This window comes from Schizophyllum commune, assembly GCF_000143185.2.
Source record: "Schizophyllum commune H4-8 unplaced genomic scaffold SCHCOscaffold_2, whole genome shotgun sequence".
Taxonomy (NCBI): domain Eukaryota; kingdom Fungi; phylum Basidiomycota; class Agaricomycetes; order Agaricales; family Schizophyllaceae; genus Schizophyllum; species Schizophyllum commune.
Window position 1 is genome coordinate 2,543,520 of NW_026089539.1, and position 20,257 is coordinate 2,563,776.

A 20,257-nucleotide genomic window follows, 5' to 3' on the forward strand; every position below is an offset into this window, starting at 1 on the left:
GCGTCCCGGACACAACATGAGTCGAAATGGAGTAGCATATAGGACCGTTATTGTAGTAATCCACAAGTTATTGCGATAGTAGTAGAGTAAGTCGTCATCATCGAGCTGCAACTGCAAACATGGCGGAGGGTAAAGTGAGCTGTGCCCGTAGGTAACAGGCGATGGTATAGTTGGGAACGAAGAGGCGGTACTTGTAGGTTCTGGTTGAGGCCGAGGCTCGAGGGATCACCGAGGCGATCCTGGAGCGTTGCGGCGCGCGAGAAGTGCGCGTCGGTTGGCAGGCCGACATGAGGGTCATCACGCCTGGCCCTTGAGCTGCTGGAGCTCCTGCGTGAGGTTATCGAGGTCGGATTTGTATCTGTAAACGCGTCAGAATCGTGTATAGCGGGCAGGAACAGGCGCGGGGGGCAAGATAGTATGAGTGTAGGATACATTAGAGGGACAGTTCATATAGATAGTAGTCGATATAGAGTAGGTGTGGCAACAGCGATGATAATAATACGATACAGGCGAATAAGATAGGTAGCAGTAATGAGATAGACGGTAATAAGATAGCAGTGAAGCACGCATAAACACGAACGAGAAGGGAAGTCCAGCAGATGAAGAAGTGAATGAATGAGGTGATGGATGGTAATCAAAGGAGAGTGGGATGGATATCAGAAAAAGCCATAAACAATGAGGAGCGCGCCCGCGCCGACGACGAAAGCCCGAAACCCAAAGAATCGCACGTACCGGGTGATCATATCCGTGCTCTCCTCCTGATCTTGCTCGAGCACGTTGATCTCCATGTCCTTGCGGTCGATGTCGGCCTGGAGGGTAGCGATGCTCTGCCGTGCCTTCTCGAGCTCCTCCTGCATCGCCCTCATGGCCTTCTCGTGCGTCGCCTGGAGGTCGCCCATCTTGAGGTTGTGCGCCTCGTGCAAGCGCGCGAGCTCCTCGCGGGTGACGCCCGGGGATGCGGGCTGAGCGGTGCCGTTGGTCTTGGGCGCCGAAGGGGTTGCAGAGGCGGCGGCCCTGAGCTGCGCTACCTCGCCCTCGAGGTCAGAGATCTGCAGAAGCAAGTCGGACTTATTGGTCGCGAGGCCGCCAATCTCTGCGTCGTGAGTCGCGCGCAGACGTGCCACCTCCTCGGTACGCGCCTTCGCGCTCTCCTCGAGCTCGATAGCGTGCTTGCTGGACATCTCCTGCAAGGACGCCTTCGTGAGAGTGAGCATCTCGTTGGCAGCGGCCAGGTCGTCCTTGTACATCGCGACCTCCTTGGTGAGACGCTCGAGCTCCTCGATGAGGACAGGGTTCGGCTCGTTCGGCGCATCACTCGCGGCCTTGGCGGCCGCGAGCTGAGTGGTCAGGGATGATACCTCACCCTTCGCAGCCTCGAGTGCGCCCTTGGCCTTCGCAAGGTCATCTTGAGTGGCCTTCAGCTCGAGATTGAGCTTGTTGACCTGCTTCTCGAGAGAAGCGACCTGCTCCTCAATCTGAGCGGCGTGCTCGGCCTTGAGGGACTCAAGAGCAGTCGCGTTAGCAGCCTGGATCTGCTGAATGGTGGCGTCGGAGGTGGAACGCAGAGACTGGAGGTCAACACCGTGCGCGGCAGCAGCTTCTTTCTGTAAGCGGGGTCAATACAGCTCCGAAGCGCTTATTACCGGTTATCATACCTTGGCCTGCTCAAAGGCCTCCTCCAAAAGCTTCTTATGCTCCTCCTTCACGGCGTCCACCTTCGCGTTGTAGTGCGCCTCTTGGTTCTGCGCTGCGTAAACATCATTGCGCCGTACTCATTCATTGCACTCACCTCGAGCTCGGTCTTGATACGCTGCATCTCAGCCTCGATCTCCTGCTGCTTCTCGAGATGCGTCTTCTCCGCCTCAGCAAGCTTCTGAGCGTGTGCTTCGGCAGCCGCAGCAGCCTCCGCCTTCGCCTCCTCGCTCGCCTTGGTGGCAGCCTCAAGCTCGGCCTTGATACTCTCGAGCTGCTCGACGAGAGCCGCGTACTCAGCGGCCTTACTTTCCAGCGCACCCGAGTGCTCGGTCTTCGCAGCCTCAGCAGCAGCATTGAGCGCCTCCTCCTTCGCCTTCGCATCCTCGACAGCCTTCTCCAGTGCAGACTTGGCCTCCTCTAGCTGTGCCTCGAGCGCCTTCAGCTTGTTCGCAGCCGTCGTGCGCTCATCCTCGAAGCCATCCTGCGCCTCCTTCAGCTCGAGAATCTCGATCTCAAGCTCGGAGATCTTGTCCGCAGTCTCCTGCTTCTCTTCTTTGAGCGCCTTCAGCTGCTGCTCGAGCTCGGTGGCCGATGCGGCCTTCTCCTCCAGCTCCTTGACCTTGGCGGCGTGGACCTCTTCGCGCTCGGCCTGGGCGGCTTTGAGAGCTTCGGCCTCCTCCTGAATAGCAGCAAGGTTCTTCTGAGCGGCGAGGAGGGCTTCGCGATCTACGGCAGCTGCAGCGGCGACGTCGCCAGAGGCGGCATCGTTGGTCGAGCGGAGCTCCTGGAGGTTCGTGCGAGCGGCGTTAACTTCCTCCTCCAGCTTGGCAAGGTTGTCCTGTAAAGTCGCAACCAGCGCTTGCTGAGCAGTTGAGGCTTCCCTCGCAGCTTCGAGCTAGGGTCAAAAGGTGAATGATTGTACGCCAATCAAGGAAGGGCCATATACCTCAGCCTTGACCGCCTCGAGAGTGGACGTCTTGGTTGCCTCAAGTTCTTGCAGGGCCTTCTCCTTCTCTTCGAGCTCTGTCTTCGTCGTTTCAAGCGTTGACTTCAGAGTCTCAACTTCAGTCTCGAGAGCGGCAACAGCATCGGTCTTCTCTTTCAGCTGAAATCACAGTGTCAGGATATTGGGGACGCAACCATGAGAGATGTTCGCACCTTATGTCGGGCATCATCCAATGCCTTAGCGTCACCTCCACTGGGAGCGGAGGAAACTGACGTAGGGGTACGCGCATGTCTTGTGGCGGTTGTCGAGGAAACGGAGGGTTTGGCGGTAGTGGCACGAGTGGCGGATCCTACGCTAGGACGACCGGCAAGCGACGTGCGCTTCGCCGGGTCTGCGGCTGCGGCCGAGGGGCGAGGCCTCGCGGTCGCAGTTGCAGGCTTGGTGGCGGTGGGAGAAGTACGCGACGTGGCTGAGGTGGGTGATGTGGCGGTAGTAGCTTTCGAGGCAGAAGCAACGCGTCCAGTGACGGCGGGCTTTGCCCCAGAAGGCGCTACAGACGCGCGACGGGCAGCAGGGGTAGGATGAGCAGTGGCAGGTGGCTTGCCGGACAGAGATGGCCGTGCTGCATGGGTAGGGCGCTTCACGGGCTCCTTCGCAGCAGACGTTGCAGTTGGCTTTGCCGCTGTCGTCGGTTTGGCCGTAGCAGGTTTCTCCGCGCCAAACTTGCCAGATGCGAGCACCTGACGCGTCCAGAGTCAGAAATACAGGACGTATCGCCAGTTCGTGGTCACGCACCTTCCTCACTGGCGCGCCAGGCTTCCTCGCGGGGGCCTTGGTAGGGGACGCCATGGGCTTCTTGACGGCAGGAACGGGCTTGGGCTCAGCCTTCTCCTTGGTGGTCTCTGCTTCGGGTTCGTGGGCAGATTCGGGGACGGACGCGACCGATTCCTTGTCCGCCTCTGAAGCGGCAGGCTCCGCTTCGGATTGCGTGGGCGTCCCATCTACGTCCGCTGCTGCTGCTTCGTGCGCGTCTTCGGCGTGGTCAGCTGGCTCTGACGTCTCGGACTTCGGTGCATCCGAGGCGGCCTCATGGTCGGTATCGTGAGGGCTATCGGCGCGCGTCGAGGCGTCCACGTCCGTGTCGATGTGCTCGTTCTCGTGCGTTGCGGGGGCGGCGACAGCCTCGGCGTCTGACATCACGGAGGTGGTGATGGTGGTGGTATAAAGGAAGGACAGATGGTTTGGCCAGATAGCACTGGTCCAGCCAACAAGGGAGAAAGCGAAGCACGAACACGACCCAAATTGTGGATGATCACGTTTCTCAGAATCTCACGCCCCGATAGGCGTCGCACGTCACACCACTCAGGCATACTCGCCAGGTCGACGTGAATAAATTAATCTTCTTCGTGACATACGGCTATCGCTAAGGAACAACAGGAAGAGAAGGCTCAGGCGTTACGCGCCTCCCACGCCTTGCTGATCGCCTCCAAATCGTCCGCGTTCACCCAGTCCGAACCAGCATCCCAGAACTTGTTCCACGTCTCCTCGTTGCTGTCCGTGTCCCAGAAGCGCGTCTTGATCTTCAGATCGTGAGCGCCCTTGACGAGCTCCTGCATCTGGTCGTCCTAGATGAAGGTCAGGCGCGTAGACAGGCAGTAAGAGGGCTTTTGCGCACCCCGTCGACCTTGCTCCACTGGCAGCTTGCAAGGGGGGCAATTTCAGGACCCCACTCCTTACCGTCAGCAGGCTTGGTGCTGTACAGTGTCAAGATGTTGGCATCGTAGAAGAAATCGCGCGGCTCTGCGGCCACGACAGACTCCAGAGGCGTGTTGCCGGTGCCAACGACAGTGACCGCGCCCTGGGTCAGGCTACCGTCCTTGAAGGTCGTAAGGTAACCGCCTGAGCGCAAGGGCTCAAGCGCGTCCAGAAGAGGCTGATAGGTACTGTCAACTAGTTTAGCGGAATCTCCAGGCGCTAGCTGGATCACTCACTCGTCACCGTCCGTCTTGAAGTCGATAAGCAGCTGTAACGGGGAGTCCTTCGAGAGCCTAGATATCTGTGAAGTAAGGGCTAGCCGTCATGTTGCGTATCACTCACGGCGTCGTGGACTCCATCGAGCCATTGACAATAGCTAAGATCGGCTGGATGTAGAGCGAATCCAGAGTCTTCGAGCTGTCAATGTCGAATACAGTGTGGGCCACCTCCGTCGCGTCAGCATTATCTATACCCGCACAACAGAAGGCCACGCTCACAAGTAGCTTGTTGTCCCTCCACCAGATGTCCGCTTCAACACTCTGGATCCCATTGTCGAGTGCAGTGAACAGCGGCTTGTCGCGGGTGTCTGGGTCCAGCGTCGGCCACCTCAGCTCGCAGGCTCCAATCTGAGGGGCTCACAATCATTGTGCGAGTGAATAGGCTTCACCGCGATGGCACCAGCAGCGAGGGACGCGAGCACAACAGCGGCCTTGGACGACATGATCGGTAGCAACGATTGGCGAAGGAGAGGAAGGTGTGGTGAAGGGAGGGAGGTCGTAGATGAAGGAGGAAAGCAAGAGAGCTACTCGACCCCGTCAGTCAGATGAGCGCAATAGAAGAACCGCGTCGATAGATGACGGCTGCGTTATGAATTCGTGCATTCAGGGCTGTTGAAACGATCCGAAAGTGGCGCATGTGCGCCCGCAAACGAACGTGCTCTGCATGATCGTTGTGCAGAAGGGGGCTGAGAAAGCACAGGGGACATATCCCGGTGGGCAGGTTGCAAAAGTATGTCTTCACGATGAACGTTCGCTCGAAGGTCGATGACGAGCAGGACGCGAAGGGGGCCCCGGCTTCCGGACCGCAATCCCGGTGCTATTGTTCAGTTTGCGGACTTCGCCAAATTCTTCGTTCTGCCTTCGACAAACCAAGAATGACAACTTGTATACCCGCTCTCCGTCTCCCCGACACCCTTCAAGTCTCCCCCAGCACCCTCTAGTGGAGCCTCCGCTCGTTGCAGGCTACTTGTAACCTCTCGCGAACAGCGGACACCAGATGGTCGCTGGTGCGAATCGCTCCGCCCCGTTTCATCAATTGCTTGATTGCATGACATGATGGGCCCGAGTGCCCACGTCCTGATCTGCCACCTGGGTGGGCCGCACGTTCAGTGCCCTTGAATAGCACGTTGCGGGTTGCGGTTGACAGTCATCATCCTGAATTCTGAGGTTGCTTGTTCTCTGCTTCCTTCATCTTTCGGCGCCTGCTAGCGCGTCATTTCCTTCACCCATCCCTCGTTGAACAGCAACGCTCGCTACAACAATGGTTGCATTCATGGCCGCACTCGCTGCTCTTGCGCTTCCTTCCGTGGCCTCTGCGCTTACCCTGGACGCGAGCAAGGTGCGTTGACGCACCTGACCACCTTGACTGCATCTCATCTCACCCGGCAATCTCGTCCCCAGTGCTACACCCTCTCCCGCGACGGCAACCAGTACCTCGACTCTACGGACAGCGTCCTGAAGATCCAACAGCACGACGAGTGAGTTGCGACCCTCATGCGATCGGGCGCTATGAACGTAGAACTCACATCACCCAGGGACCTTTCCACCGGCGACGATAAGGGCGTCCGCTTCCACTTCCCTACCCTCGAAAACGGATGGGTGGTATGTGAGGTGCGTGATTTGGTGCTCGCCGCCTTCCTTTTTGTCACTGCCCTCTTTCCCCTGCGTCTTCCTCGCTCCATTCGATCACCACCCCTCTCACTCCCAACCTACCCTCTAACTCCCTCCATCCAGGCCCACAACGACCACTTCGTCGGCACTGGCATCCCGAGCACCGATTGGAGCACGAACGACTCCGAAGGCAGCACCGTCGCGCTCGCCACCGTTCACGTCGCGGGCGAGAAGGTTTACCTGAACTCGGGCCCCAGGCGATACATTGGGAAGGATGCGGAGGGTGAGTGCAGTGTCCATGTTGTTTGGAGAGGTGAAGGTAGAGGACTCATATTTCCGCGCAGTCGCTACGGAGGAGTTCGACTGGGATGTCAAGGAGATCAACTGCCTTGTCAACAAGTCATAAGGAGGAAGAGGATACGATGAGCATTATTTATGACCATATCTATTGGTGTTTGAAACCACTGGCGTGGCGCTGTGGACCTGGGGTGCGCACATAGGCGAGTCGGACTGGCAAGGCAAAATTCTCGTAAAGGTCGTCTCTTCACTGTCTACGGTTCTATACTTCTGTCGTCTCAAATTACAGTGGCGTACAGATTGAGGGCGTTGATTGAAGGCTACGAAACGGTCAGCACCATGATCTTTCGTCCACAAAATCGAGACAACATACCTCCTCAAGACGGTGGTGGTTGTACGACAGCACAGCGATCCCTCCGGGCTCGACGTTCAGCTTCGTACCGAACGCAAGCGGCATACCCAGCCAGCGCGCGATCAAGCAGCGCGAGAAGTGGCCGTGCGCGACGATCATGACGTCGCGGGTGTTCATGCCCTCGTGGAAGTACTCGGTGTGGTAGGTACGGACGGTCTTGATCACGTCGTCGACGCGCGCGCACATCTGCTCGACGCTCTCGCCGCCGGGGCAGCCGTCGGTCCAGATGTTGAAGTCGGGTTTCCGCTGCTTGATCTCGGCGGGCTTGAGGCCCTCGTAGTCGCCTGTGGCGCAGGGGTCAGTAAAGAGGGTGAGTGAAGATAGAAGAGGTTTACCATAATCCCATTCCCTCACGGTCTCAGTGACCATGTGGGGTGGTGGGGTGACGTGCTCGAAGAGCAGGTGGAAGGTCTTGTGCGCGCGCTGGCGCGGAGATACGAGCACGGTGCAGAGGTTCTTGACATCGAGGACCTCTGTAAGTGCGAGTAAGTCTCGAATAGCAGACAAACCAGCGTGACGACGCACTTCCTTCGCCCACAAGCATCTGCGCTTTCTCTTTTATCTGCTCAATACCGCGGGCGGTCAGTGGGATATCGGTACGTCCGGTCTGAACGCAGTCAATGGATGGGTCGATGAGCGTCTGGTATGTTATCGTACATGGCGGCTGAGGTGGTACGTTAGCAGGTTGTTATGTCGATGTGTACGATAACTACGCACCCATTCAGACTCCATTCCGTCTCGCCTGGCGAGATAGATCGAGTCAGCAAGCGCTGAAGAAGACTGGCCAAGGCGATGCTCACCATGGCGAATTAGAAAGAGCCTGGGCATGGGGCGGTCGTCGGAGGAAATCATGGTGTACTGGCAGAGCGTGGTGACGGTGTGAGGATGGGAGGGAACGGGAGAAGGAACGCGCCGATCGGGCTCAGCTCGGGCTCAGCTGAAGGAGCAACGCGCCCTGTCGTCATCGGACCACCGCGTCGCCGGCCCGGCGAAGCGAACGCAGGCGTGTGACTTCGCACTCTGCGCGTCTCGCGTTCGACCTGCAGGCCATGTTCGACGACTGTGAGTGCTGGTGCGCTCCTTACTTCCCGCGCTCATCTCCTTCTAGTCGTCGAGCACGCGGCATCTCCGCCGGGGGTGGCACAGGCTGCGAGTGCTCTACCGTCGCTGCAGTATGAGGGCTTCGAGCCTTCCCCATATGCCGAAGATGATGACCGCGCGGAGATCGAGGAGACTGCTCAAGTGCGTACCCAATTCTACTCTCAAACTAGACCTCAAGCCATCCCCAGGATGCTGCCTCCGTCAATGAACCCATCTTCGAGCTCGGTCGCGTCCAGTACACGTTCCCTGCACCCCTCGTATCCTTCGCCGTATCCTCCGACATGCTCGTCATGGCGCTGGCAAACAACACCCTAGTTCTCATTGAACTCTCCCACTCTGAACAGGTAACCACACGTCCCCCTAGGGTCCGCACCCCTCACCCCCACTCACTAGGTCGTGCAAATCCCCATACCGCGCAAGCCTCAGGACATGACAATACACAAGGTCTTCATGGACCCCTCCGGCAGGCACATCATCGTCTCCTCCACCCAGGGCGAGAATTGGTACTACTTCCGCGCATGGAAGAAGACCAAGCAGCCCAAGTCCCTCAAGTGGAAGATGGTCATCGAGAGCATTGCATGGAATCGTGCGGCGTTGCTGGCCTCGGTGAACGCTACCACGACGCGGGAGATGCTCATCGGCGCGCGAAACGGGACTATCTATGAAGCAGTACTGGACGCGGAGGAGAATCTGTTCGCTTCGCTGGAACGTCATTTGGCGTCGGTGTACTCCGTCCCTGGACCCATTACGGGGATACACTTCAATGTGTTTCCCCCGCAGGATCCCAGGAAAACATGGATTGTGGTGACGACTCCCTCACGAATGTACCAGTTCATTGGCTCCCCGGATAGGCGTTCAGACGATGGCAGCCGCGCATTCGCCGCCCTCTTCAACACCTATCGGGACAACGCGCCGAGTAAGAACTCTCGTTCAGGTAGTTATCTACCAACTCACCTCGTCGTTACAGATATACGCGAACTTCCTGGCAACATCCAGCACTCCGAACTCCACCTCTTCACACCCAATTCCGGACAGGCGCAATCGCTACCCAAGACTATAGCATGGCTAACCGGTAACAATTTACTTCCACTTTCTTTCCCATCCACATCCTCAGCAATAAACCAGGTTCTGGCATCTTCCACGGCTCCGTCAACTTCGACTCCAACACCGACGACCTCGTCGACGGCGTCAAGCTCCCCGCCTACCCTATCTTCTCCGACACACCTCCAGGCCAAACCGACGTGCCGCTTTCTATGGCAGTAACAGAGTTCCACTTCGTGCTGCTTTATAAGGATAGGATAGCGGCGATATGTAGCTTGGATGAGAGGTTGGCGTATGAGGAAGTGATGCCGGTGGTAAGTAGCGGGAAAGTCCGCAATGGTAGGCGATGATCTGACGCTACGGTAGAAACCCACAGAGGAGGTCAAAGGCCTTGCCGCCGACCCCGTACGCGGCACCTACTGGGTCTACACCGATCAATCATTATTCGAGCTCGGCGTCGGCAACGACGACAGGGACGTCTGGAAGGTCTTCATGAAGCAAGGTCACTTCGATGTGGCTTTGCGGTATGTGAAGGTGCGTCTTTGGAAAGATCGAACAAGATGCCGTCTATCTAAGATGGCAACCTCAGACCGCCAGCCAACGCGACCACGTCCTCTCCGCCCAAGCAGCCGCCTACTTCGCCGAGGGAAAGTATTTCCAATCAGCTCAGTGCTATGCACAATGCTCGGTGTCCTTCGAAGAGGTCGCACTGAAATTCTTGGACGTTAATGAGCGCGATGCGCTGAGGAGTTACCTCATCTCAAGGTTGGAGCGGACGAGGAAAGGCGTGAGTGGCTCCCGAAATCTTCCATAGAGTATGGGTTTGCTAATGACTACTGGTAGGATCTTACTCAAAGATTGATGCTCTCAACTTGGCTCGTTGAGTTCTATTTGAGCAAGCTGAACGAGATGGATGACCTCATCGCGTCGGAGTCGGTCTCACAAGATGTCGAGAACCTGAAGACGGAGCGGACAATATTGGAGGACGATCTAAAGCATTTCTTCGAGACGTATAAGGTGGGACATATTCCAGAATTAATTGTGGCAAAACTGACAACCCCGCTTCAGACCGACCTCGATACCCATACCGTATACGAGCTCATTCAAGGCCATGGTCGGACAGATATGTACCTGTTTTACGCGACGACTATCGGCGACTTCGAGCGCGTCGTCCAGCACTGGACGCTCGAGGAAGAGTGGTCAAGGGCAATCGATGTTATCAGCCGACAATCAAATCTGGAGCTCTACTATCGCTTCAGCACCGTCCTCATGCGCAACGCACCCAAAGAGACCGTCGATTCCTGGCTCAAACAACCAGCCCTTGACCCCCTCCGCCTCGTTCCCGCCCTCCTCCAGGTCCAACACGCCCCGAGAGACCCCCTTACCCCCAACCAGGCCGTCCGCTACCTTACTAACCTCATATACGAGGAGCAGAACACTAACCCGACCATCCACAACCTCCTCATCACGTTCTACGTCTCGCCCACCTCCTCCGCGTCTACCTCCACCAGCGCACCGTCCGCCGAGGACGACGGTCCCTTGTTGCGCTACCTCTCCACTGCGCCCACGGACCCCATGACTGGAAAGCCCTATTACGACCTGGACTACGCGCTGCGGTTGTGCAAGCAGAGCGGGCGGACGCAGCCGTGCGTGCATATCTACAGCCAGATGGGGTTGTGGGAGAACTCGGTGGATCTAGCGCTAGAGAAGGGCGACGTCGAGCTGGCGAAGATCAATGCGGATATGCCGGAGGATGACGAGCCGTTGAGGAAGAAGCTGTGGCTGAAGATCGCGCAGTATGTGGTGCAGGATAAGAAGGATATCAAGACGTAAGTGCTTGACCTCCCCCTACAAAGAATACCTTCACGACCTCACCCTCCCAGCGCCGTCCAATTCCTCGAATCCACGAACATCCTCAAAATCGAGGACATCCTCCCCTTCTTCCCCGACTTCGTCGTCATCGACGACTTCAAGGAGGAGATCACGCACGCGCTCGAGGGCTACTCCGCACACATCGACCAGCTCAAGCAGGAGATGGACGACGCGACGGAGACGGCGGACGCGATCAAGCAGGACATCGCGAACCTGAAGAACCGGTTCGTGACGATTGGGGCTGGGGAGGCGTGCGCGCAGTGCGGGCAGCTGCTGCTGACGCGGCAATTCTATGTGTTCCCGTGCCACCATTCGTTCCATGCGGATTGTTTGATTGGGCTGGTGAGTGGGAGAGTTGAATGAGTGGGTAAGGGGGGATGCTAAGAGGATTTGCAGGCGAAAGAGTACTTGCCGGCTCATGCGCTGAGGAGAATGCTGGCGCTGCAGAACGAGCTCGTGAAGGGGAATCCGACAGCAAACGGGGCAGTGCGCGAGCGACAGAACACCGCGCCACGGACTTTGCTGTCAGCCAATTTCGCCAATGCCGTACCGAACCCTGCTCGGGCAGCCAATCTCTTGGGGCGCAATATTCTCAACGCCGGCGACAAGCTGCGCGACATGATCGTACCAGACGCGCTCGCAGCGGCTGTGACCGCACCGGTAGGCTGGATACCAGGGATGGGAGGACCGGGGAAGAAGCGCAGCGGGGCAGACAAGGTTGACGAGAACGCGAAGAAGGCGCGCGCCGAGCTTGAGGAACTCCTCGCAAGCAACTGCCCCCTCTGCGAGAGCGTCATCGTCGGCCTCGACAAGGGCTTCATCAAGGAGGGCGAGCTGGACACGTCGTGGGCGTTGTAGGATAGATACCCAACCCATATGTTTACCATGTTAACAGACAGCAGAGGATGCTAGTGCGTAATATACAGACACCGATGATGACAGGAGATAACGAGAAAGGGGAGGGGGCGCGGGCCAAAATCAGTGATTGATCTTTTTGGTGCGCCCCTGTCGGCGGCGTAGACGCGCTGCTTTCCTGGCGCCCATCTAGGATGGGGAAGTAAGCTAAGGTTGCCAAGGATGATTGTCAGGCGGCACGCACTTTCGCCTTTTCCATTTCTATCCGTTCCCTCTCCTCTGCTTTGGCTCTTCGCTCCTTAATGCGGTCTATCCGGCTATGGGGGAGGTGAGTGATGGATCAACAAGGGGACGGCATGGGGCGCACGCTTTGCGCTCTGCCTCTTGCTCCTCCTTCAGCTCGGCCTGCAGCTTCTTGATAGCCTGCGCTTTCTTTTCCTTCTCCATGCGATCTTCCCAGTTCTTGGTGCGAACGCCCTCCTGGATGTGCGATCGACTAGGGGTGCCACCATCAGCCTGAGAACATAGCGAGGGGGAAGCGCAGAACACGTACACCGTCGCTTTCTTCTGTGGCTTCCAGGCCTTCCCTGAGACCCTGCCACCAGACGAAGACGCCAGCTCGACGACTGGTGTCGCTTCTGTGGATGGCGCAGGTTCCATAGCGAGATGCGTCGTCCGCAGTGTACAGGCGAGATGGAGGCGCGATCGAACGAACAATGGACTTGCAAAATACTGTTCGGGGCTCGGTCCGGCAACCAAAAGCGTGATGGCATCACCCATGTTCGACTTGTTGTCCTCGTCAGGACCCCGGAATATACGCACATAGGCCGTCCAGCGGTGCGGATAAATCGTGGGGCTTCCGGCCGGTAGGCCGGTCCAAAAAACGGTCAAATCGGGGGCCTGAGGGCTTGGAGGCCGGTCCAAAAACGCGGGTATACACAGGGGAGACAGGGAGGCCGTGCCGAAAAAGTGGATATCGGACGGTCGATTCGAACCGCCGACCTACCCTCAGACCAGACGCACGCGATACCGGTAAGCTAAGTGGCCGTTCTCTTACAGCGGGCAGTAGCACCCTAGATAGCCTCCCTGTGCCCATTGGCACCTTCTAGTAGACCATTGGCAGGCTCGATATTTCGAAGGACAGCGGTGTGTGGTAGCACCTCGAATGGGTATGGGAGGCAATAAGCTCTCTCTTTTGTACTTCTCAGCCTTCTTTTGTTGCAGACGCTACGCGCAGAGCGCGTAGGGACCCTGGAAGAAAAAAATCAGATTTTTCCCGATTTTATTGCCATTTTTGAGGCCGTCCCGAGAAAACGGATAAATTCTGGGGGTCCCGAGAGGCCGTCCCAGAAAACGGATAAATCTGGGGGTCGGGGACCCAAAAAAAAAGTGGATAAATGGGCGCCAGAGCCGGATTTTCCAGGACGGCCTTTGTGCGTATATTCCGGGGTCCTTCCTCGTCCTTCGAGGCGACGCGTTCATGACGGGCGCCATATGTCTCCCTTCGTGACACAATGGCACTCATTTCGACACAAGCAGGCACTTTCACGCGTCTCGAGGACTTCACTTTCCTTCCCCGGTGCATTCGGTGCCCATCATCAGGCTTCTAGCGGGCGAGGGAAACAGACATCTGACGGGGATCTCAGCTGACGACGTAAAAGTCCGAGCAAAGAGAAAGTCTGCGCCGTTCCTTTCGGGTAGCTTGGGTGAGTCGCTGGCTGGCTGTGGGGGCCTCGGAATCTCTGCCAAAGCGAGGGAAGTACCACCTGGTGCTGCCAGCTGACACACGTGTTTTCGGGGCTGCCTGAAAAGGGCAAGCGTTTGTGGGAATGTGGGCCTCGCGTGGGCGGTAGACGGGGATTTGCAAATTGATGTGATAGCGGTTGACTGGTATTTGGCCTGTCCCGGCTCCCTTCCCTTCCCCCCATCCTCGTCGTCCCCGCCGTCCACGGCGATCACCAGGAGACGGTCTGACCGCGCCTCGCTCAATGGCGCACGCGACGAGCAGGACCATGACTTCCCCCCGGGACTTCAACGACGAGCACGTTCGCCATCTGCTCGACCAGCGCTTCATGCGGTCCGATCTGCACCGCGACGGCCGCTGGGATTCCGTCTCCGAGTTCTCAGATTCCCCATCAATCTACAGCCGCGCAGTCTTCTCACCGAACGCGAACGACCAAGGCGTGTCGAGTCCCGCTCTTCAGACTCCCCGCACCCACCGCGAACGCTTCGACGACCCGTCTGCGAGCATGCTCGACCTCGACGACGACCCCCGCTCTTCCCTCGACTCCTCTGTAACTTATGACGATGACGACAAGACCGTATCCGAGCATGATAGCGACGAGCCTATCCCGCGCATGAGCTATCTTGGCCCCAAGATGCGCATCCATACCCGCGCACCATGGGAAATGGAGAGTGAGACACTGGAGGAGCAAGAAGAGGAACCGGAGGAGCCGCCTAATCGCAAGGTGCTCTTTGGCGGGGGACGCCAGGAACAGCGTCGACCGAGTCTTGACTCTGTGCGCTCAGTGGGCAAAGTCAAGAAGTCGTTCGACTCGACCTCGTCTGGTTCGTCCTCGAATCAGCGAGGCGCACTACAGTGCGTGTCACCAAAAATTTGCCAGGCGTAGTGCTAATAAATTTACAGCGCCTTGGCTCAAGCTAGCATGTCCTCGACCTCACTAGTTGCCACGCACAATACGTCGGGGCCTAGTGGCTTACGGAACATGTTTGCCATCTCGCGTACCAATAGTCCTTCGTCCATCGACTCTCGCCCGAATTCTCCTCCTGCGACGCCTGCGCATCATCAGGCAGGAAGTTACGAACGCCATGGTGCACGACCCCAGGCGTCACAGCAACTTCGGCCGGATACCTTTATCTCCAATGACAGCGCCTCTTCGTACGAGTCGTTCTCGGAGGACCAGCACCCGTATGCGCATCCATACGCGCACCCGTCGGTGGTCCCGAAGTACGAGGCGGCTCAGCGACAGCCCTCTCCTCCCCGTGGCGTTCCAACTACTCCAGCAAGCGTGCAGCGCCCTGCAGTCTCTGTGGTCACTGAAACCAAAGTCATGCCGCCGGAGCGCAGTCGAACACTGACTGCCTCACCAGCAACGCCACGGTCACCCGCTATTGGACGCGCACGCTCGTCTACCTTTCAGGGCAAGGAAATATCCTCGCCTGTTCTTGTAGCCCGCGGCGAAGTACCCCCGCTTCCCAATCACACCTTCGACACGAAGCTGATGCCTATGACTTCGCACCCCTCGACCTCTACTGAGGGTAGCACCTCTGCCTGGCCCGAGCCTACTCCTGCCCCAGCGTTTAGCTTGATTTCGCTCGAGGAGGCTCAGGCCAATCAGCGCACTCGAAGCAATACTGTGCAGAGCTCTGCAGGTGGACCGGCCCTGGATACCACGTCCTTCCCGCCAGTGCCATTCCCAGACAGCGACGATACTCGCTCGCTCAATGGCGACTTTGCGAACGCTCGTAATCGGATGCGTTCAACGAGCGCAGGCGGCCGTGCGCGTCATGCGCTACACACGATGGTGGTCGGGACCCCGCCGAGGGCTGATGGGCGGGAATTGGACCCGTCAAATGCCCCGCCGGGAGGCAAGCAGCTGAAGCACAAGAGGAGCGGCTTCATGCGTATTTTCAATGGCGGAAGGGAGAAGGACGAGAAGCCGCCTCCGGTGCCTTCTCTCGCTGAAGGCTACGCGTCCTTCAATTCCCAGCAGTCGATGCAGCAACAGCAACAGCCGAAGCCAGCGCAACGGATTCCGCGAGTGCCTGTGCCGCAGCTGTCGCCGACGCTATCGAACGATTCAGCGTCGAGCAATGCGCCCACGACGCCGAGGCGTGGCTCGACGAAGCGGTCGCCTCCACTTCTGTCGATCAATACGCATCGCTCGCCCTCTGTGCATGACCAGCCCCGCTTCATTGCGCCCGCCATGCGGAACGAGTCGCCGCTTTCAGCACCAGCGCATGTGAATGAGTTCCCTTCGCCGCTAAAGCTGCGTCCGGTGTCGACGCTCTTCAGTGCCTTGGGCGACCACATCAGCCATGATGGCGAGGAGCCGGACTCGGGCAGCCTCAGCCCGAATACGATTCTCTCGCCCATCACACCCCTTTCTTGCGGCAAAGACCCTCTACCATCCGTAGCGGGCGACGACCAGTCGGCGGTCATCCGGGCTCTGCAGGAGCAGATCATCGGCGCGAAGAAGGCGTGGCAGCGGCACGTATGGGAGCTCGAAGGGCAGGTTCGCGATCTCAAGGCAGAGGTCGAGGAGCTGCGCGCCGCGGAGGCGGATGCGCAGTATTGCGAAGCCTGTGGTCGCGGGAAGCCCAAGGAGGACACCAGCCACGTGAAGACTGGCGTGGTCAACCGCCCTCGGGCCCGCACGGGCATCGCAGCCTCGCGCTTTGGCAGCCACTCGGATTATGATTGAGGTGTTGCTTCATACTCCAATCTCACTTCACCCGCCCCACGGACTCGGACTCGGACTACTCGCCATCACAACCCACTCTCCTTCTCCATCTCTCTCGCTCTCTCTTTCCCATCTCACCAGCAACCTGCACGGATGTACACTAGCTCTGTCCAAATCGTTACCCCGTCTATACCTACCTACCCATCCAACGAGTCACTCGCACACATCTCATTCGTTTCATTCCTTCGTGCCTTCCGCGTTTCCACCCACGCTCAGTCTGTCTATCCCGAATCTGTTTGCACCTTCTTATTAGCTAGATTCGTCCGTCTTTACTTCGTTAATGTGTTATAGTCCATAGTACTCGGTCCATAGGACCGCTATTGTTGTAGTTTGCTCGTTACTTCCATCCACCGCCTTCCTGTTTGTCTGTTTGTTCATCCTTCCCTGCCTTCTCTCTACCACCACTCGCCGTTTCGCTCCATTCTCTGTATTGTGGCATGTCGGCTGTTTACCCTCTCTTTTCTCGCCCTTTCTCTCCTTCGACATGTACTTTAGTGTGCGCACTCATGTGCCGATTTTATTCGTTTTGTCTCAATCTGTCACTCGCATCTGCCATTTCGTTGAAATGGATTTCTCGCTTCGTGCAGATGTGATTTCGAGGAACTGAGCGGACTGCTGCATGCATACGCTGATACGGGAATCATCACTACGTAGGACGTCCATGGGGCCGGTATGTAGGCTATAACTACTACTCCTCGTCCGCACCAATCAACCATCCGATGCCTCGCTGGAATGCACGGGATGCCTGCTCTCTGACCTCGCCCACGTCCGTCCCTGCGCGGCTGCGGCTGTCCTCGCGGTCGCCGCCGACGGAGGAGTTCGACCGCCCGCGGCTGCTGACGGAGAAGGGGAAGTTAGCGGTGACAGACTTGAATGTGCGACTGGCGAGAGCTGCTGCGTCGGGCGTGTTGAGGAGTGGCGGTGAGGGCATGTGGAAGTCGTGGAGGCGAGAGCGGAGGGAGGCGACGGGGTCAAGGACGAGGGGGGCCTTGCGGGCTTCCTGGATGTTAGCCACGGTACCGGAGCGTCGAGTCGCTAGGCGCTCCTCGCGCGCGGCGATGTCCTCTGCCTCCAGTTTTCGCCATGCTGTGAGCACGTCGTACAGCCGGTCGGGTGGACAAAGCTCCAGCGCACGACCGAGAAGCATCGCCTTCTTCCCGATGTCATTGAACTCGGGCTGCCGACCGAGTGTGAAACACGCTGCCCAAGCGACATCCCGGGCCTCGCGCGCTTCCGGCGCAGCTGCAGGGATCGGGAGGTCGAGGACCAACCGCACCATCCGCTCCGCATTCTCCGTCGCGCGGGTGAAGTCCTCGGTCTGCATCGCGCTATCCGCAAGCATCGCAAGGGTCTTCACCTCCGAGACGGGATCATTACCGAGGCCAAGCTTGCGCACGAGCTCCGTGATAACCTCCGGATGCCTGTAAGCATCCTCGTTGGTAGCAAGCACGCGCGCGACAAGCGAAAGGCGATCCTTTGTCAGGCGAATCTCAATGGGCGTGATGGGGATACCGGGGCGGGACATGATGTTGTAAGATGATAGCCGGGAAGTCGCCTCGATAAAGTCCTTCTCCTTTTGGATGCGGTCGGAGATGGGTGGTACGGAGAGGCTGTGTCGACTGTGAGATGCTATTGAGACGAATGGGGATGGACAGATACGTACCAGTCGTATGCCATCTTCATCTCGCCGTAGGTGTAGTTTCCGGAGTTGGCGTTGTCGTAGAACTCTTGGGAGCATGCCAAGCAAACGTCCTCGACGGTGTTCGAATCCAAGCGCAGCCTGTGCATCTTGTACAAGAGCGTCTTTGCCACCTCGAATTCTGTGAAGTGTCAGAAAGACAACCCACAACTAAACGGCGCTGCCCATACCTCCCGAGCTAAGAAGCCCACTCAAAAATATTCGCTTGACTTCATCCCGAGGAAGGAGCCCGAAAGCACCGCGAATGCCATTCTCACCCTTCCCAGCCAGCTTCAGCATGTCCGTAAGCAGCCACTCCCAATCGTCGACGCCAGAGATGGGGTTGACACCGCCGGCCCGTCGGGCCATCCGGTTCGCCCAAGCGCGCTGTTCATTGGCATCGCTGTTGCTGAGCAAAAACCACTGCAATGGCGCTGCGACACTCCATCGGGACAGGATCTCGCCGCCCTCCAAGTGCACGTCAAGCACGTCGAGGGCTCGTGATAAAGCGATGACGGGCAGCGGCTTGAAGAAGACGAAGAGCTCAGCAGGCGTGCTAGTGGTGTGTGACGTCGTGGGCTTCACGTAGGCCCCCAAGGACGCGATCGTCGTGTCAGCCTCGTCCTCGCCACCGGTATCGCGCGTGATGTCCCATGCCGGCATGCACTCGAATATCCTGCTCATCGTGGACCACTGGTCGATGCTGCTGTTTCCGTACAGGCATGCCAGCGCGAGTCGCACGATGTCCTCGTCGTTGGAGACAAGTCGCTGGTGGGTAGGCAATGTCGGCTTCGATGCCTCGAAGATGGCAGCAGCGACGTCGAGCGGCGCGGCGAGCACATGGTCGTAGAGCAGGCGCGTCCGTATGGTGGGATCTGGCTGGCCTGCACGCTCTGCGCGAGATTCAAGCACGTAGAGATAGGGCATGACGAAATGGGAGATGTCGTGCGCGACCGTCTCCTGGATAGAGTGCTTGAGGAAGGCAGAGATGACCTCGGGAGGTTGCATCTTCTGCCATTGCTCGAACGTCCAATCATCTTCCTCTGTCCAGTCCTCCGGACGTGGTGCATCGTAGACAAGACGGGAGAAGAGGCTGAGGTCTTCGCCGAGCTCGTCAAGGCCTGCTATACCCTGCGACGCGCCATGCTGTACGAGGTACAAAGCCATGTCGACCATGCCAGTAGATACCATGATCTTGTCGACGCGTGCTCTGAACCATTGTGCAAGCTCGGCGGAGGAATGTGGATATAAGTCGAGGGGTGTACTCGTGATAGAAGTGGACGAAGACGGTGCGGAGTCGATGAAGTCGACGGCACTGTGAACAATGGGTTGTTCGCTGACGTCCACGGTTGATCGACGTGTCTTCGCGTCTGGCTGGGTTTCTGCTTCGTCCGAGAGGCTGAACGCAGGTAGAAGATGTCGATATTCGGAAGGTTGAATATGTTCAGGTATGGCATTAAGAATGAGGAAGCGGTATGGCCACAGGTATTGTGCGTGCCATTCATTCAATATTCGCAATGCACCAAAGCGACAATGAAGCGCCAGGAGGAGTGCTGATTGCTCGAGGTCGTTGAGGAGGAATGTCGAGAGGGGAAGGAATGGGATGGAGGATGTGAGATCGGTGTTCTTGGCGCCGGAGGTGGACGACTCTGCTTCCTGCTCCGCCGCCCAAGGGTCGTCCTCCCAGTCGTCTAGAGCTTCCTCGTCAGATTCGGACTCCTCTTGTGGTTCTTCGGCACACATGTCGAGGTAGTCCTGTAGTCTGTCCTGTCGTTCGAGAAGGGACCGGCGTATAGCACATAGGCGAACGTCATTCGGCTCCTCGCGGAAGTACGCTGCAAGTGCCTCTGCATTCTCTTCTCCAGCTGGGTTTCCTTCATCGTCCCCCCTGCTCATAAGGCCCTTGACACGCTCAGCGGCGCCTTCAGTGCGCGCGAGGCCGGTCTCCAGAAGAACGCGCTGCACGTCGATATCATCGACGACGCGGTCCGCGCAAGCAGTTGCGACCCATAGGTCGTCGGGGATGACATCAAGGAGCTCGTGGATGAGGTCTTCAGTGAGGTCCGCGTCTGCGAGAGCGGTCCAGCGCTTCGCTGGTGTCTCCGCGTCGAGCTCCGTCATGGCAGTCGTGTCCGAGGTGATATTTCGCACGTGGGTGTGACTCACACCAAAGTTCGACTTGCTTCCCGCCTTCATGTCGCTCACGTCGTCGACCAGGCAAATCCTCCTTCA

The 20,257-nt window shown here is 58.1% G+C and overlaps 9 protein-coding genes across 9 annotated transcripts; 3 read left to right on the top strand and 6 right to left on the bottom strand.

The window, feature by feature from the left end:
* Positions 1 to 3: 3 nt before the first annotated feature.
* On the bottom strand, positions 4 to 3,922 carry SCHCODRAFT_02611919 (uncharacterized protein). Its single transcript, XM_003037193.3, has 7 exons — positions 3,437 to 3,922; positions 2,854 to 3,381; positions 2,642 to 2,800; positions 1,790 to 2,590; positions 1,656 to 1,742; positions 733 to 1,604; positions 4 to 358 (listed from the first exon to the last, which is right to left on the bottom strand). Exons 1-7 carry the CDS (start codon positions 3,836 to 3,838, stop codon positions 298 to 300), a joined length of 2,910 nt encoding a protein of 969 aa, XP_003037239.1. The 5' UTR covers positions 3,839 to 3,922; the 3' UTR covers positions 4 to 297.
* A 70-nt stretch (positions 3,923 to 3,992) lies between these two features.
* SCHCODRAFT_02611921 (uncharacterized protein) lies at positions 3,993 to 5,416 on the bottom strand. The gene is made up of 6 exons (XM_050344504.1): positions 5,036 to 5,416; positions 4,894 to 4,982; positions 4,739 to 4,842; positions 4,633 to 4,689; positions 4,317 to 4,584; positions 3,993 to 4,266 (listed from the first exon to the last, which is right to left on the bottom strand). The coding sequence occupies exons 1-6, from the start codon at positions 5,115 to 5,117 to the stop codon at positions 4,090 to 4,092; spliced, it is 777 nt and encodes a 258-aa protein (XP_050202331.1). The 5' UTR covers positions 5,118 to 5,416; the 3' UTR covers positions 3,993 to 4,089.
* A 137-nt stretch (positions 5,417 to 5,553) lies between these two features.
* SCHCODRAFT_02744626 (uncharacterized protein) lies at positions 5,554 to 6,854 on the top strand. Its single transcript, XM_003038528.2, has 5 exons — positions 5,554 to 6,013; positions 6,076 to 6,152; positions 6,210 to 6,276; positions 6,409 to 6,568; positions 6,630 to 6,854. Exons 1-5 carry the CDS (start codon positions 5,936 to 5,938, stop codon positions 6,689 to 6,691), a joined length of 444 nt encoding a protein of 147 aa, XP_003038574.1. The 5' UTR covers positions 5,554 to 5,935; the 3' UTR covers positions 6,692 to 6,854.
* SCHCODRAFT_073047 (phosphoglycerate mutase-like protein) lies at positions 6,689 to 7,876 on the bottom strand. Its single transcript, XM_050347293.1, has 7 exons — positions 7,795 to 7,876; positions 7,712 to 7,736; positions 7,652 to 7,658; positions 7,520 to 7,601; positions 7,330 to 7,467; positions 6,956 to 7,278; positions 6,689 to 6,902 (listed from the first exon to the last, which is right to left on the bottom strand). Exons 1-7 carry the CDS (start codon positions 7,844 to 7,846, stop codon positions 6,861 to 6,863), a joined length of 669 nt encoding a protein of 222 aa, XP_050202332.1. The 5' UTR covers positions 7,847 to 7,876; the 3' UTR covers positions 6,689 to 6,860.
* A 117-nt stretch (positions 7,877 to 7,993) lies between these two features.
* Positions 7,994 to 12,294, top strand: SCHCODRAFT_02684596 (uncharacterized protein). The gene is made up of 13 exons (XM_003038527.2): positions 7,994 to 8,056; positions 8,103 to 8,236; positions 8,284 to 8,439; positions 8,489 to 9,011; positions 9,063 to 9,167; positions 9,221 to 9,450; positions 9,503 to 9,670; positions 9,726 to 9,923; positions 9,980 to 10,153; positions 10,205 to 10,965; positions 11,020 to 11,350; positions 11,405 to 12,052; positions 12,108 to 12,294. Exons 1-12 carry the CDS (start codon positions 8,044 to 8,046, stop codon positions 11,864 to 11,866), a joined length of 3,255 nt encoding a protein of 1,084 aa, XP_003038573.1. The 5' UTR covers positions 7,994 to 8,043; the 3' UTR covers positions 11,867 to 12,052; positions 12,108 to 12,294.
* Positions 12,119 to 12,714, bottom strand: SCHCODRAFT_02675672 (uncharacterized protein). Its single transcript, XM_050346705.1, has 2 exons — positions 12,417 to 12,714; positions 12,119 to 12,359 (listed from the first exon to the last, which is right to left on the bottom strand). The coding sequence occupies exons 1-2, from the start codon at positions 12,641 to 12,643 to the stop codon at positions 12,173 to 12,175; spliced, it is 414 nt and encodes a 137-aa protein (XP_050202333.1). The 5' UTR covers positions 12,644 to 12,714; the 3' UTR covers positions 12,119 to 12,172.
* On the bottom strand, positions 12,663 to 13,030 carry SCHCODRAFT_02611930 (uncharacterized protein; the record flags this gene model as incomplete). Its single annotated transcript, XM_050344505.1, has 1 exon — positions 12,663 to 13,030. Exon 1 carries the CDS (start codon positions 12,957 to 12,959, stop codon positions 12,663 to 12,665), a length of 297 nt encoding a protein of 98 aa, XP_050202334.1. The 5' UTR covers positions 12,960 to 13,030.
* Positions 13,031 to 13,749: 719 nt separating this feature from the next.
* Positions 13,750 to 16,470, top strand: SCHCODRAFT_02163971 (uncharacterized protein). The gene is made up of 2 exons (XM_003038526.3): positions 13,750 to 14,462; positions 14,511 to 16,470. The coding sequence occupies exons 1-2, from the start codon at positions 13,852 to 13,854 to the stop codon at positions 16,306 to 16,308; spliced, it is 2,409 nt and encodes an 802-aa protein (XP_003038572.1). The 5' UTR covers positions 13,750 to 13,851; the 3' UTR covers positions 16,309 to 16,470.
* Positions 16,471 to 16,821: 351 nt separating this feature from the next.
* SCHCODRAFT_02611938 (uncharacterized protein) lies at positions 16,822 to 20,163 on the bottom strand. The gene is made up of 3 exons (XM_003037189.2): positions 18,217 to 20,163; positions 18,011 to 18,167; positions 16,822 to 17,957 (listed from the first exon to the last, which is right to left on the bottom strand). The coding sequence occupies exons 1-3, from the start codon at positions 20,144 to 20,146 to the stop codon at positions 17,036 to 17,038; spliced, it is 3,009 nt and encodes a 1,002-aa protein (XP_003037235.2). The 5' UTR covers positions 20,147 to 20,163; the 3' UTR covers positions 16,822 to 17,035.
* Positions 20,164 to 20,257: the final 94 nt, after the last annotated feature.

Bases quoted from the DNA above. Each gene is read 5' to 3' on its own strand.
- SCHCODRAFT_02744626 (XM_003038528.2), top strand. From the start codon at position 5,936: ATGGTTGCATTCATGGCCGCACTCGCTGCTCTTGCGCTTCCTTCCGTG. The intron at 6,014-6,075 runs GTGCGTTGACGC...TCTCGTCCCCAG, and splicing joins TTACCCTGGACGCGAGCAAG to TGCTACACCCTCTCCCGCGA. The intron at 6,277-6,408 runs GTATGTGAGGTG...CCCTCCATCCAG, and splicing joins CCCTCGAAAACGGATGGGTG to GCCCACAACGACCACTTCGT.
- SCHCODRAFT_02684596 (XM_003038527.2), top strand. The intron at 9,012-9,062 runs GTAAGAACTCTC...TCGTCGTTACAG, and splicing joins CTATCGGGACAACGCGCCGA to ATATACGCGAACTTCCTGGC. The intron at 9,451-9,502 runs GTAAGTAGCGGG...ACGCTACGGTAG, and splicing joins ATGAGGAAGTGATGCCGGTG to AAACCCACAGAGGAGGTCAA.
- SCHCODRAFT_02611938 (XM_003037189.2), bottom strand. From the start codon at position 20,146: ATGACGGAGCTCGACGCGGAGACACCAGCGAAGCGCTGGACCGCTCTC. The intron at 18,168-18,216 runs GTATGGGCAGCG...GACACTTCACAG, and splicing joins TGGGCTTCTTAGCTCGGGAG to AATTCGAGGTGGCAAAGACG. The intron at 17,958-18,010 runs GTACGTATCTGT...CAGTCGACACAG, and splicing joins ATGAAGATGGCATACGACTG to CCTCTCCGTACCACCCATCT.
- SCHCODRAFT_02611921 (XM_050344504.1), bottom strand. From the start codon at position 5,117: ATGTCGTCCAAGGCCGCTGTTGTGCTCGCGTCCCTCGCTGCTGGTGCC. The intron at 4,690-4,738 runs GTGAGTGATACG...ACAGATATCTAG, and splicing joins TCGATGGAGTCCACGACGCC to GCTCTCGAAGGACTCCCCGT. The intron at 4,585-4,632 runs GTGAGTGATCCA...ACTAGTTGACAG, and splicing joins TTCAAGACGGACGGTGACGA to TACCTATCAGCCTCTTCTGG.
- SCHCODRAFT_02611919 (XM_003037193.3), bottom strand. From the start codon at position 3,838: ATGTCAGACGCCGAGGCTGTCGCCGCCCCCGCAACGCACGAGAACGAG. The intron at 2,801-2,853 runs GTGCGAACATCT...CTGTGATTTCAG, and splicing joins TGGATGATGCCCGACATAAG to CTGAAAGAGAAGACCGATGC. The intron at 359-732 runs GTACGTGCGATT...ACGCGTTTACAG, and splicing joins AGCACGGATATGATCACCCG to ATACAAATCCGACCTCGATA.
- SCHCODRAFT_02163971 (XM_003038526.3), top strand. From the start codon at position 13,852: ATGGCGCACGCGACGAGCAGGACCATGACTTCCCCCCGGGACTTCAAC. The intron at 14,463-14,510 runs GTGCGTGTCACC...ATAAATTTACAG, and splicing joins AATCAGCGAGGCGCACTACA to CGCCTTGGCTCAAGCTAGCA.
- SCHCODRAFT_073047 (XM_050347293.1), bottom strand. From the start codon at position 7,846: ATGATTTCCTCCGACGACCGCCCCATGCCCAGGCTCTTTCTAATTCGC. The intron at 7,737-7,794 runs GTGAGCATCGCC...CTATCTCGCCAG, and splicing joins GCTCTTTCTAATTCGCCATG to GCGAGACGGAATGGAGTCTG. The intron at 7,468-7,519 runs GTGCGTCGTCAC...TCGCACTTACAG, and splicing joins GATGCTTGTGGGCGAAGGAA to AGGTCCTCGATGTCAAGAAC.
- SCHCODRAFT_02675672 (XM_050346705.1), bottom strand. From the start codon at position 12,643: ATGGGTGATGCCATCACGCTTTTGGTTGCCGGACCGAGCCCCGAACAG. The intron at 12,360-12,416 runs GTACGTGTTCTG...TGGCACCCCTAG, and splicing joins CCACAGAAGAAAGCGACGGT to TCGATCGCACATCCAGGAGG.